The sequence below is a fragment of the Arachis stenosperma genome, chromosome 2 (assembly GCF_014773155.1).
Source record: "Arachis stenosperma cultivar V10309 chromosome 2, arast.V10309.gnm1.PFL2, whole genome shotgun sequence".
Classification (NCBI taxonomy): domain Eukaryota; kingdom Viridiplantae; phylum Streptophyta; class Magnoliopsida; order Fabales; family Fabaceae; genus Arachis; species Arachis stenosperma.
In genome coordinates this window covers 116897582-116913571 of record NC_080378.1, presented here as the reverse complement: position 1 = coordinate 116913571, position 15990 = coordinate 116897582, and the positions used below count along the sequence as shown (strand labels likewise).

The 15990-nt window shown below is 34.1% G+C and overlaps 1 protein-coding gene across 1 annotated transcript; it reads left to right on the top strand.

Annotated features, from left to right (window-relative positions):
• Window positions 1–13119: 13119 nt before the first annotated feature.
• Window positions 13120–14553, top strand: LOC130963548 (uncharacterized). The gene is made up of 2 exons (XM_057889652.1): window positions 13120–13877; window positions 13998–14553. The coding sequence occupies exons 1-2, from the start codon at window positions 13120–13122 to the stop codon at window positions 14551–14553; spliced, it is 1314 nt and encodes a 437-aa protein (XP_057745635.1).
• The last annotated feature ends 1437 nt before the right edge of the window (window positions 14554–15990 follow it).

Here is a 15990-nt window from a genome sequence, read left to right as displayed (position 1 = left end):
TACAAATAAAATTATAGTAAGATTATTTAAAAATAATGTAAAGATGACACATCATTTTTATTAATCAGAAGCTAAAAGAAAAAAAAAGTATGCGCCTAATAAGAAGCAATTAAATAAATAAAATTTTTAAAAAATAAAATGTATAAATAAAGATAAAAAATAAAAATTAAATAAATTATAAAAATTGTACCTTAAACACGAAAGAAAGAGAAAGAGAGGAAGAGAGGGAGGGAGTGAAAGAGAGAGAAAAAAGAGCGAATGAGTAAAAATTATTTGATCTTGTATAAATAGATGATATTGAAAAAAAATAAACTAATTAAATTAATTCATATATTTCGTTATCATATTTATTATTTATTAAAAAATTTGATATTTACTCCAATCAAATCAAATAATTAATATAATTAACCAAATTAATTCATTGATATAATTAATTATAATTAATCAATTCATATAAATTATAATAAATGGGTGAGATTTGAATGTCTAATCAAATTAATTAATTGATATAATTAATTAATTATAATTGATTTACTTTAACGAATTAAATGAAATAAATAAGAAAACACACCAAGAGCATGCCACATCAATTCTATCATTAAGTGCAAAAATCTGATTTTTATATAATAAAATAAATAAATAATAAAGATATTTTCTTAAATTAGTATAATTATGTATTATTCGTTAAATATTAATTACAATATTGTAATATAATTATAATAAAGATATTTTTTAAAATAAATTTGTTTAGAGAAATATAAATTAGTTATTAATAACCGGTGCCATTATTATATAATTATCATATTATTATTATTATTATTATTATTATTATTATTATTATAATCAAAATAATTAAAAATATTTTCGATTGATAATTGATAAGTAGTTTAATAATGCATTAAATATTAATTTTATATAACTATAATAAAGATATTTTTATAAAATAAACTTAGAAGAGAAAATAGTGTATTTATTTTAGCGGGAAAATAGATTCATGAGAAATCGACACCTCACTTCTATTAGTTGGAAAAAAACCCAGTTTTAGTATATATATATATATACTATTTTGAGAAAAGAGATATATATATATTATACTGTCCACATTAATTATATAACAAAATTTTGAGAAAAGAGATAAAACAGAAGATATATAAATATGTATAATATTATTGCTATATATGAAGTAGGTTTATATTGCTATAATTATAAAGATTTATTATAATTATATTAATTTTAATTATGAGTGTAAATAAATAAAATAGAAAATAATCAAAACATTTTTTTTTTCTTTTTATAGTCAAAATTGACTGTAAATATAAAAAATAAAATCACTAATGACTAAAAATTTGATTGAGAAATAAAACTCCATAATTTAAATTTAATTTGTTAACTAATTATTCTTATGTCCATAATAATAATAATAATAATAATATGTATTGATTAAAATTGTGAATATATACTGATAAAATTATTACATATAAATAAGAATTAAAATTATATCAATTATATCAATTATTATTATTATTATTATTATTATTATTATTATTATTATTGCATAATAGGTTATTAGTCACGTGAATTATTATTATGAAGTCACGTTAATTATGCTTGAAATTGATATAATTGCTATAATTGTCATATACTCTCAATCATATCAATTATATCAATTTAACTATATCAACTATATTCAAATTATTAGTCAATTATTTTAATGAAAATTCTTGCTATAATTAGGTTATTGCTATATTATTATCTTGTATCAATTGTTATAATTAATTCAATAAAGATATTTATTCAGTATATATGTTATCTATATTAATTATATGCCAATATTTATAAGAATGAGTTAAAAAAAGTGATATATAAATATATATAATATTATTGTTATATAAAAAATAAATATAAATGGATATAAGCTTTATTAAAAAAAATAAATCCTATATATAGGAACGAAAAACTCAAGTAATTATTTATTAGTTTTTATGGTTTCTATTACGCTTAATAAAAATTGAGTGATCTAAAAAATAAATATGGAGGTGACATACATACATATATTAATACAGAAAGAATATATATTTAGAAGCATTTTTTTATTATATCACTTATTTACTGACAGCCTTAAAGTCTTTAAAAATATACAATTGTATTATCATTCAAAACACAAATTCATCTTTTATTTTCATTAAATATTTAGATTAATTCAGTTAGATGAGTGTTTTAATAAAAGGATAGACTATTATTATTATTATTAAAATAAAAATATCATTAATTGATAATTAGTTTAATAATATATTAAATATTAATTTGATATAATTATAATAAAAATATTTTTCCAAAATAATATAATCATACATTATTCATGAGCTATTTATTATGCAATTAAAGATATTATTATAACATAATATTTACTTACTATATTTCTATTACACTTTGTATATATCATCAAAAAATGATTGTTTCATTATTTTTTCTAAATAAAATATGTTTCTATCGACAAAGAAATTGTGTTTAGGTCAACGATTTACTATATGTTTAGGTAGAGATTTTTTTCGAATATAATGAAAATACAATTAAAGAAATAAAGGATAAAAATAAACTTAAATATGTCTGACACCACTTTATTTTATTAAAATATTTAAAAATAGCACATCCATGAAAAATACACATAATATATAAATTGAGGCAATAATTTAAAATTCTATAATACTAATTTAATCAAATACTAATATTAAAACCAAATTACTTAAACAATGTTGAATCTATTGTAGTCCTTAGTGCAAATTCAGACCATCCTCATGTTAAATAAGTTTCATCATCCGCTATCCATGCAATGCGGCAAGGTAATTACTTAAACCCCTCAATGGTATTGCATGCATGCAAAAGAAAAGCCGGTAATTTCTCAAAAAAATCACAATATGTTATAAAATTATTCTAATAACGAAAAACTTAAAATAAGAAAATTTAAATATATTACGAATCGTTGAAATTCGTGGAAACAATTCCTCAATAAAAAATTGAGCTCCTCCTAAGAAAGCTAACTTTAACCACATTCCATTAGATTGGACATAATAGGTGAGTAGATCTAACCATTATTCGGTAAAGTAGAGATTATTGCCCCTTCTTTGAACGCTTACATTCATGTAGTTGGAACCCGAATCAATGAAGACAACTCGATGAGGTATTTCATGGATGTGATGCATTGTAAACGATTATGGCAAAAGACAATTGAACTGGAGCATTAGACGATAAGAATAACTTAGAGTAACAACAATTAATAAATTATCAAAAGAATAATATAATAGAATGAGTATATGAAAAACATTATAAAAAATTATAAATTGTACCTTAAAAGGATCAACTTCAATAAAAAACGAAGAATACATTCTTATTCTATGAAGTAGTAAAAAAAATACTAAATATAAAATTATGAGCTGACTCTCAAATTTAGATTCATGTACGACAGAAAAACACTATTTATAGACCTTAGTAAAACAAATATAAATATGTAAATTAATTACTATTAAGGCAATTTTTTATTATGTACAGTAATTACGCATTATAATGGTTTAATAGTGCATTAAATATTGATTTGATATAATTATAATGAAGATATATTCCTAAATTAGTATAATTATATATTATTCATTAAATATTAAATATAATATAATAATAATATAATTATAATAAATAACTTAGAATAGATAAAAAATTTCATTAGTTTTGGAGGAAAAAACGGACTCACGAGAGAGCGACACGTCACCTTTATTAGTTGGGGGAAAACCCAGTTTTAGTATATTAAGTAGATGAGATAAAGCACAAACTCATGTTTACGTATCACGTGTACACACGTGTCATGACACGTACATTATCTCATTTATAGAGTGAATGATATACATGTAAACGAGATACGCCTATACTTATCTCGTTCACTCTATAATGAGATAAGGCTGAGGTGCGGCTATAAATATAACTCGTTCCCAGTGCCTCTTGATCCACTTTCCATCTCCCTTAACCTTCATTTCTCTCTTTCTCGGATGTTTTTTTGATATTTTTGAGTTGTTAGGACGTTATGGTGTGCACCGACACACGGGACTCCGATATCAACCGCTTGAATGATAGTTGGCACATTGCGAGAGCGATCGACTTCAAAGTTAGTGTGTTTTTATCTTTTAAATTAATAAGCATATGTGATCATAATTATGGTACTTTTATAGATTTAGTGTTTTTACACATGAGTAGAATGTATTATCTCTAGGTAACATAAAATAGGTTAGTTGATGTAAACCTCGAATAATTAGTAAATAATTAATCAATAAATTAATTATTATTTAAAAAAATTAGAAAAAAATTTTATAATTTCATGAAGTAGCTAGGAATAATTAAAATATGAATTTTAACACTAATTTTAAATATTTTTACCTAAAATTAAATCAAACGGACCAAACTGATTGAACCAAATTCGAACCGGACCCAAAGCCTAACCGGTTCACCTTTATTTAATGGACATTCAACCTTCTTCCTTCCTCAAGATTAGTTTCACGCATAGGAAATGGAAGAAAAAGAAAACCTAACGAAACCTTTTCTCCAAATATTCAAACTTCTATAACTTTTAATCTGGAACTCCAATTGACGAGCCGTTAGTGGCCACGCGTTCGTCTCAGAATTCTCTACAAAACCTACTGAGCAATTTGGTAAGAGAATCAAGTTTTCTCACCCAATTCTTCTCTTTTCAGTTCGTGATTTTGGGTTTTGATAATTGAGAGATTTTGTGATTTTGATGGTTTAGACGTACTCTAGCAGTGGATAATCATCGAATTTTGTCCAATTGACTCATGGGTAATGGTAAGGAAATCCTAACCCTTGTGAATTGGTGATTTAGTGAGCTCAATGTTGATTATTGTGATATTATATGAATTAGATTGTGTATCTTATGGAATTAGAGTTAAATTGGTGGATATTAGAAGTTTGGAATTGAATCCTGAAAGCTAAAAATTCAATCGGTGAGGAGTTGAACCTTTGGAGCTTGAGGAACGGTAGATAATTGAGGTGTTCCAGACTTGGGGAGGAATCAGTCAAGGTATGGTTTCGATTTCTCGTAACTAAAATATAATGTATCGTGAAAACTTAGGCTAGTTGACCGTGAGTTAGGTTGAACCAGGATGACTTGTTAAAGTTTAGTAAATTGGTAAAACTGTGGAGTCGAATATGTGAACGTGTTGCTGAATTATTGAGTAATGATGAGGTTCGAGTTTGATTGTAAATGATGATGATGTTATATTGACGATTTATGAGTATTGTTGCTTTGGTTATGATTGTGCGGGTTAGAGTTGATGAAATTGAGTGTTAAAGTTTTGTGGAATGAAGGAAATGGTTATAGAATTGTTTTGAGTGTATTTAATGTTGTTTTGGCCTTTTGGGTTGTGAAACTTGGTTTGAAAATGAGAATTTGAAAAATAAAGGTTTTGAACTCTTTTGTTAAAAGTAGATTTTTAATGAACTTCGGCGGTCCATAACCTGAGCCTCGGATATTGAATTTGAGTGGATTTTGATTCAAATTAATTAAAAGCTTTAAGATGGTATAAACTTTGTAAAAAACAGAATTTCGAAGAGGAAGTTATGGACGTTGGAAGTTATCTGTAAAAATTGAATTTTTGAACTTGTAGGAAAAACTAGAAACTCTGTTTAAGGTCTATTAGTTTGGTTTTGGGTTACGGAGTAAGGGTTAGTGAGTGGGAGTAAGATAGAATTGGTGTTAAAGGAATTGAGGAAGAGGATGCTTGAATTGATGAGGAAGATGAGAGTAATGAGGATTTGTAATTTAAAGAGATATATGTGACCGGGCAGTAGGTAGTGGCGTTGTCCACTTGCTCCGGGTATGAGATGAGAAAGGAAAATTATGAAAAACTGAGTTAATTATAGAATTTTGAATGAACATGATAAATGAGATTGATTAATGATGAAATGATTATGAATTATACTTAATATTTGACTTGAGATTGAATGAATTCTTGAATGAGATACCTGGGTAGTAGCAAGGATTGTGGATATAAAACTTGCTCCAGGTTCAGCTTTTAAACACCCGCCTAGGTAGTAGCTGCAGTAGTGGTTATTCCACTAGCTCTGGGTTAAGCGGGTAGTAGTAAGGGGGTTGTAGCTCAAACCCACTTGCTCCGCAATGGGTGTTTCTGTCCATGGTTAGCTACCAGGACGTGTCGGATTGGTTATATAATCGACAGATGATATCATCAGTCATAGGGCAGGCATACATCATATGCATATGTTTGTTTTGTTTGGTTGTACATTAATTGTGCTTGCTTATGTGATTATTATGCTTACCAGCTATATCTGCTACCTGCTGTATTTGTATTCTACTTGTATTTGCCTTGTCTACTTTGTTTGTCTGTGTAGTTTTCTACTGGTGTTTTGGAGGATTGTGGAGGAAAGAGAGTAGTCGAGAGTTTTAATTAGAGTTTGGTTAAATTGAAGAACCATAAAGAACCACCCTATTTATGGTATCTGTTTTAAATCTTTAAGTTTTATAATCTATTGTCGGAAGTTCTAGGACCGCCTTCGGCTTTTCTGGGACATTATATGTTAGTTATGTGGGAACTGTTACCATACTGAGAACCTCTGGTTCACACCCCATACATATTTTGTGGTTTTCAAATGCAAGTCAGGCAGCACCTCGCTGAGGCATTCTGGAAGTTTCCGAAGCGAAGAACTCTTGTCTTTTGGGTTTCTATTTTGGAGTTTTGATATATATGTAGACTCTTTATATCTCCAATGTGTATATATATATTATGCTTTATCCTTCTTAGAGGCTGATTTGGAGAAATAAGTTCCGTAAACAGTCTTTTGGGTCATTTTGGGATTTCGGTGTGTATATGTATATATGTCTGCATGCTCTATCTGGTTTTAACTTTGCGAGCTGGGTCAGAAGCCTTGTTACCTGTATGTTGGAACTCTCTTGTATATATCTAAGCTTAGTACTCTTATCTCGCTTCGTTTACGTTAACGCATTCATGAGTGCAGCGCTTTTTGGTTTAATGCTTTCGTTTTAACTTTCCTTCAAAGGCTCCTTGGTATAAATTCATTTCAACGATTATTACACACACACACACACACACACACACAGATATATATATATATACTTTTAGAAGTCGTAATACCTTGTCACCTCAGTTTTATGACTTAAGCATAAGATTCTGTGTGGTAGGGTGTTACAGTTGACAAGTTATTAACGTTTGCTGGGAGTCGAATTTACTTATAGTAAAAGTTAATTTACTAATTAACTCAATTTAATTTATTGATTAATTGTTCATTAGATTTTTTAAATAAATAAAAGAAATTTATTAATTATTGTTTATCCAAGTTATTACGTTATGTTATTTCTCTGAGTCAAATTTTAAATTTTTAATTTTAAATTTGAATATGCCGGAGGACTTAGTTTGAAATCCAAATTTTTAAAAAGTTTTATTTTTAAATAGAAGCCTCGCATGTTACTACCTAGGATGTCCAACTGTCGATGATCTTGAGACATGGTGGAGACTAAACACGTGTGCGATCTGCCAAATTTACGCACCTCCTTAACGATTTAAAATATAATTGAATGATATTATAACTAAAATAAGAATGACAAATAAGATAATGCATTAAAATACTGTAACACTTACCAGTATCTGAGATTCTATCGGAGGACGATATGGAGACTCCAAGGACAACCATCAATAAATTAACGGCAACGCACGTGGTTTTTTAATCGATCCGACTCCACAACTTGATACTCGACACTTCTCCGAATGCTGTAATTCTTCATGCCTTGCAGTACTGCCTCTCTGCTTCTAAATCTGTGACCAACCCTAAACTCCACACCACCATCGGTGTTGTAATCATCCACCCCCATATTAGAAAATAGAGTTACCTCGTGCATCGCGTCCAAATCCAAAGTATGGTAGTGACTATATACAGCTGATAACTCCGGATCGGTTGCGGAGTAGACAAAAGGTATCGAACTAATCCACCAATGGGAGTCTCTGGTATAAACTTATCCTCGTCATCATCCTCAGAGGAGCCACTTTCGTGACTATTGGCAACGTACTCTTCATCGGACTCCTCACCGTCAAGGTCTATGTCTACCACTGGACTAGCATAGTGCAAGAGGTGGGTCATCTTGGACAAAATTCGAGCTGCCAGAACCACCACCACCAACATCACGAACCTCCACAAAAAGCTCCATCACTTGTTCAACCATAATTCTCCTGTGGACGTCTTACCTTAGGTGTAATAGCTATTATCCTAAGCCTTATATCATGCCGTAAAGTAAAGGATAACAAAGTGCCACAACAATTCTAAAGCTTATACAATAGTAGATATATAAGGAATTTATAATACGAGAAGCCCGAAGAAATAAAGCTCAAAACAGAGATAGAAAAGCGCAAAGCGTTCATACGATTAACTAAAAGCGTAAAGGCACAAGATACAATATAATACAGTAATAATCAAGATATTTATATATAAGTATAATGGTCAAAAGAACTCTAACCGTAGCCTGCGGATTTTAGGCCGACTAGTGATATACAAACAATACTGAGTTTTTGAAAAGTTAAACAGCATATACAACTAGTCTCTCAAATAAGCCTCTAATGAAACAAGGTCTAAGATACAAAAGAGAGAGTATTACAACAAAATAATTAAAATACAAAAGGTGATAAAAGATCCTCCGCTCCGTCACCATCTCGCAACTCATCGAAGTGGGTTACGGACTTACGACCTGCATTTGAAAAACAACAACAACATATGGTATGAGAACCAGTATGGTAACAGTGCCCAGTAATGTAAGATATAAGGTTTCGAAACGCCAGAGACAATCCTAGAGCTTCACATCAAACATAAGATTCAAGCTTATAAAACAATTTAACAAAGTCCTTAAATGGGTCATCTAACTTAGGGAATTTCTGAACTAACATTTACATTGCTGTCCCACAGTCTTCGCCAGCCTAACTTCCATGCGATCCCATCGCCACCGCCTACCGAGCCTCCTCAACCCCAATAACATACACAAGTATATGCAAACAAATAATACACAAGTAATAATCATGTATAGCAAGTAAAATCAGAAAGAAAGTAAGCATGTTATACACTTAGGCAATATAGGCAAGTAAACAAAGCAAACAACCACATAGTAAATGCACGTGATGAATGCCTATCTTATTATCTGTGATATCACATTGTCGGTTCAACTGCCAACCCAACACATTTCCATGAGAATGCCGCCTTTGGTCACAAATATAAATGGGTACCCCCCAGGGATATAGTGCCCGACTCACTCTTGTAAATCGAAAGGATGCGAGTGGGATACTCAGCCACATACCTCACATTACCCAGGGATATAGTGCCCGACACACTCTTACCACTTACAGATAGCCTCTCAATCAGAACCAAACTCAAGTTATCAGTCTCATTAACTATACTCATTTCTCTCCGAGTCCCAGACTCGTTATAACCATCATTAGTCCTTGATTTCACAAGTTATGATCAACTCTCAAGTTCTCAAAGTCATCATCAATACAGCACTTCACCCGTTCACCCACAACTTCATAAACCTAAGTCTCTGTCTTCTAAACTCATATAGAAATTTACCAATTTAATTCACTGAATCACCTCTATTAGTCTTAGGGCCTATTTAATAGATAGTAACCTTAAACGGTAATTAAAGAAGTTTAGAAAGTTAGACAACCCTTGAAAAATGAAGAAAACAATTTTTTAGCAAAATAGGGATCTCGCATATGCGAAACTCTGTCCCGCGTACGCACAAGTCGAAATTTAGGCGTCCACGTACGCGAGAGTGTCCCAACTCGAATGGAAAGCCCGCGTCGCGTGCCAACTTTTCGCATACGCATGCCTTGAAAACACATGCTCGCGTATGCATGTTAGTGCCCTCGTATGCGAGATAGCCCAGACAGAAGAGAATGCTTGCCTCGCGTGCACAGGTTCGCGTACGCACGCTGTAACAGACTTAGAAAAATTTTAAAGTTGCAGAATTTTAGATTTTTGCACCGAACTTCAAACAACTTAAAGCTCTCGGACCCAACTTTCACTTAAACTAAGTTTCTAAAAAATAGGAGTTTAGAGGTCAAGTTATGCCTCGCCAAAGTTCGTTAAAAACAAGGTTTTACATAAAATCATCAAAGTTCTCTAGTTCCTAAATTTTCAAAACCAAACCAATCAAAACCTACTCAACTTCATCAAAAATACTGCCACACACTACAAATTACCATTTCATTGCACTTCAATCATTTTCACACCTATTTCACTCAATCTTTCCACCTCTTTCCACCATAATTCAACAAAACCCACAACTTTCAAATCAAGATATCAATATTAACAATTTTGCAAAATTCAACTATTCATAAACCTCATTCATCATATATCATCTTCAATCCTCATAATTATCATTATTCAACCCCAATATCAATACACAACATCATTCATTAACAATAACATCATAATCTCATCAAAATCATCACATTCATCAAAATCATCATACATCATCAATCTAACAATTATCAACAACCAATTGAATTCTATCCTAAGGCCCACTAGTCTAAGTGTCATGAAATATTACATATTATATAGAGAAAACCGAAATCATACCTTAGCCAATTCTCAATATGCATAAATCACCAAAATCCACAACCAAGTTCAATGAGCTTTGCCTCCAAGTCAATCAACAAGCAACTGCAATCCACCAATTTCACTCCAATCACAAGAATTCAACCTATATATACATAATTTACCACAATTCAACATAGGGTTCCATATATACATAAAACCACAAGGGATTCAAATACACTTACCTTATTCAACATTGATTGAGGCAAAACCCAATAGCAATCAAGTGCTAAATGGTACCTAAATACCCAAAATCACAAAAATCAGTCAACAACTATAGCCAAATTTTCAAAATTGTTGGAAAGAGAGAACTTGGCAAGAAAGAGTGAATTTCTTACCACTTTGGTTGGATAGAACTGACGGGCTCGACAAGAGTTTCGTGTAGCCGCAAACGAGACGGAAATCAAAGCATCGTAGCTCAAGTTACGAGTGATTTAAGATGAATATGAATAGTAACCTCTCTTCTCCTTACTAGCTGCTAGGGTTGTGTTATGTTTGTGAATGAGGCTGAATTAACTTCATTTAAGTGTTTATATATGTTGGACTTGGGTTTAACTTGGGCCCGATCCAACCTATTAGCATTTTTGTCCTGTTTGGCCCAACTTTGGGCCAAACCTTTAAAATTATTATCCGATTTTTAACTTCAATTATTTTCCTAAGTTTTTCTACCGTTTTTATTACGCTCATGCAATACCAGACAGACTTAAATTGGTACTGCCGGCTAATATACCGGTACACGTTTTTACTCAATTTTTCGAAGAAAATTATATTTTCCAACTCATCAGAAAATTCTCCTAAATCAAATCTCACCTCAAAATTTTCTAATTTACATTATAAATTTTTGAACCTATTTTCGGGCAATTTAAATGATTATTTTACGTTAATTAATCAGTTAATGATTTCTGGTTCTTATATTAGGCGCACATGTTCATCGCCATCGAGGCAGAATGAACGAAACCGAAATACACCATTTTCCATTAGTGTTAGCATCCTATACCCATCTCTTCCAATATTTTTTCACTCCCTATCACCGACGTGCGTCAATATCAGACTCTCTAACTCGGACAAAAAATTTACTCTCTGAGTGCGCAGTAGAGCAGGATTCTCATACTCAAATATAATCCTACTATCACTGTTTCTCATGTGACAGTTGGGATACACCATTACAACAAAGAAACCACTACTACTAGACATTTTTAATAAATTTTTTGAAGAAAAAAAACGAGAGAGAAGAAGGATTGAGATTTTTGTGGAATGTGGAAAATACCAACGGTTTAAAGATCTTTTTATAGTTGATTGATTTTTGTCGTACTATATCTCATTTACAGTGTCAACGTTTTAAGTTAGCACGTATCTCGTTCACACAGTAAACAAAATTAGTTTGTTTATATCTTTTTTATAGTATAAATGAGATACGTGGAGTTTGTTCTTCCCCATGTAACACACATGTACACACGTGATACGTAGACCTGGATTTGTACTTTATCTCGTTTACACTGGAAATGAGATACGCCTATACTTATCTTCTTTTACAAAGTAAACGAGATAAAACATATTACGGAAATCGGTAAAAACTCTCAAAATTATTTTTTTTTTCACGGTATCTCCCAACTCAACAAGTCAAAGACTAATCTGCCATAACACTGAACTCCATTTAATGGTTTGCCGACTGCTGCATGCCCAAGGCGGAATTTGTAATTTAAACATTTATTGTATTTATTTAAAGAAAAACCCATTTCTTTATCATTTATCTCCACCAATTTCGATTTTTAATCTCAACACACCATTTTCTTCATATAAGTCAATATAAGAGACTTCACTAATATTTTGGCCTTCAAATACCAAAAAAAAATGAAGAGTATTTATTTCGTAATGTGTTATAATTTTTGATACGTCACCCACATCCTCGGTCGCCCGGAATACTCGGAACGCAAATATCTGAGGCTGGCGTCACGTCAAACAAGCTCGGAATGTGAGCAGATAAACTCGGCCTCACCCATTCGAATAATAAGACACGTGCTCAACAAAACCACTCACCTAAATAGAATATCATAACCAACCTACAAACTAGGACTTATCCACATGAAAACGGTAAAACAATCCCTATAAAGCTGAACTAATATTCTCGGCTAAAACCAGGTTCCACTATCAGTTTCCATATTCACCTATTTACTCTCACTTAATTATTCTCTCTCTCTCTCTCTTCTGATATTATTTCTAACTTGAGCGTTGGAGTATCTTTTGCAGGTATTCCCACCGCGGTGTTTGACCTTGGCCGACGTAAAGCTCTTCCTCTCGGTCGACGACTTGCTCGGAAGCGCTTAAGCTCGGCCTACCCAGTGTTCGGACGAATCAATTGGCGCCCACCGTGGGGCCGAATACATCTAACCCCATTTTTTCCTTTGTTCAGTCTTCTACTCTATTTTGCAGGATCCCCGATCCTCGAACATGGCTGACAGGGAAAATCCACAACTCTCGCAGGACGACCTCCTGGCTCGAATCGCAGAGCTTCAGGCAGAAGTACGAAGGATAGCGGAGCTATCAACCCAGAACAATGGAGAAAGCTCCAAAGGCTCGGCCCAAGGTGTCGCAGATCCTTTAAACATCACCCCGCCAAAAGAGAAGCTCACCCTCGACAATCCCTTCTCCGAGGAGATCACAAACTACCAAATGCCAAAGAACTTTACACTGGCCACTGCACTAGAACCATACAAGGGGTTCGGAGACCCCCGGGCCCACGTGAAGAAGTTCCAATCAATGATGTTCTTCAATGGTCCTAACAATGAGCCCGTCCTCTGCCGAGAATTCCCCACATACCTTGATGGCGCTGCATTGCTCTGGTTTTCTAAACTTTCTGCAGGTTCAATCTCCTCCTTTGAAGACCTAGCCAGGTCATTCATTGACTATTTTGCTGCATCAAGGATATATGTACATGGATCAGATTACCTCGGCACCATCAAGCAAGGTCAGAACGAGAGCTTGAAGGACTACATGACCAGATTCGCGGATGCCACTATGGAGATCCAGGACTTGGACCCGGCCGTCCACCTACACGCCCTAAAAGCCGGCCTCAGGCCCGGTAAATTCTGGGAGACCATCGCTATAACAAAGCCTAAGACGCTAGAAGAGTTCCGCGAAAGGGCAGCAGGTCAAATGGAAATCGAAGAACTCCGTGAGGCCCAAAAGTCGGACAAACAACCACATCGGTGAGATGAGGAAAGAACTTTCAGATCACCAAGCCGTAGAGACACTAAGAAGCCTTCCAAACTCACGCCAAAATACAACACATACACCAGGTTCAATACTTAGAGAGAAAACATCATCAGAGATATCCTCAACGCCAAAATCATAAAGCTACCAGCTCGAGCAGGAAGCTACCAGGACCAAAGATTCGTGGACAGAACGAAACATTGTGCTTTCCACCAAAAGTTCGGCCACACCACGGACAACTGCATTGTCGCAAAGGATCTCCTAGAAAGGCTGGCACGCCAGGGACTCTTAGACAAATATGTCAAGAGCCGGAAGGGCAGAAGAGGAAACTCGGACAGGGAAGAGAACAAACAAGCAACGACGAACAACAACAAAAAAGAACGGACAACCCCCGATCCACCAAGGGGAATTATTAGCCACATATCAGGAAGATTCGCAGGCGGAGGAGAAACAAGCTCGGCCAGAAAGCGAAGCTACAGGGTGATGCTGGCAATCGAAGGAACCATACATCCAAAGAAGGACAAAGACCCAGATGTCACAATATCCTTCAACCAAGCAGACTTCAGATCGGCAAGCCCTAACCTCGACGACCCCGTGGTAATTTCCATCCAGGTCGGAGAACTATTGGTAAGAAAAACATTGCTGGACCCAGGTAGTAGTGCTGATGTTTAATTTTACTCTACCTTTATAAAGATGAAATTATCAGAAAAATTGATACAGCCCTCCTCAGGAGAGCTAATTGGGTTCTCCGGGGAGAGAGTCCCCATTATGGGACACATATGGCTAAAGACCACAATGGGAGAAATCCATATGTCAAAATCAATTGATATTCAATACCTAATAGTAGACTGTTATAGCCCTTACAATATTATAATTGGAAGACCCGCCCTGAATATATTCAGAGCCGTGGTGTCCACATTACACCTATGTGTTAAGTTCCCAGTGCAGGAAAACAAGATAGCTACAGTATACGCCGACCATCAAGAAGCTCGGCAGTGCTACAATGCCAGCCTAAAGCTAACCCAAACAAAGCAAGAAGCTCGGACTCAGGTCCAAGCAATCCACACTTCTGCAGACACAGCGACACTGGCCGACCTCGACCCAAGAGAAGACCTCGGCGAAAGACCTCGGCCAATGGACAACCTTCAACAAATAACACTAACAGCAGATGATAAACAATGCACATACATTGGAGAAGCATTAGAAGGGGAAGACCGAGCAAGACTTATACACATACTACGCCAGAATGCCGACCTATTTGCATGGACACCAAATGACCTGCCCGGAATAAATCCAGAGGTCATCTGCCATAAGTTAGCAATCGACAAAACAGTCCGACCAATAGCACAGAAGAAAAGGAACCTCGGAGAGGAGAAAAGGCAAGCAGCACTTGAAGAAACCAAGAAGCTCCTCAATGCAGGTTTCATCAGAGAAATTCGCTTCACCACATGGTTGTCCAACGTGGTAATGGTAAGAAAGAACTCAGGTAAATGGCGTATGTGCGTCGACTTTACAAACTTAAACAAGGCTTGCCCTAAAGATGCATATCCATTACCTTGCATTGATAAATTAGTTGATAACGCTTCTGGTTTCAAAGCCTTGAGTTTTATGGATGCATACTCTGGTTATAACCAGATTCTGATGCATCCAGAGGACCAAAGCAAAACGGCTTTTATAACAGAATATGGAAATTTTTGTTACAAGATAATGTCTTTTGGCTTAAAGAATGCAGGTGCGACATATCAACGATTAATGGACAAAGTATTCCAACAGTAGATAGGCCGGAATATAGAGGTCTATGTAGATGATATGGTAGCAAAGACACCAGCACAGGGGTCACACTGTGATGACTTAGTAGAAATATTCAAGCAACTCCGAGCATACAACATGAGACTCAATCCGGACAAATGCGCTTTCGGAGTCCAAGGAGGGAAATTCCTCGGATTCATGCTAACCTCGCGAGGCATTGAGGCCAACCCAGAGAAATGCAAAGCCGTGCTGAACATGACGAGCCCAAAGACAGTAAAAGAAGTCCAGCAACTAGCAGGGCGAATAGCCACCCTGTCACGTTTTCTACCTGCAGTAGCAAACCGATCTTACCATTTCTTC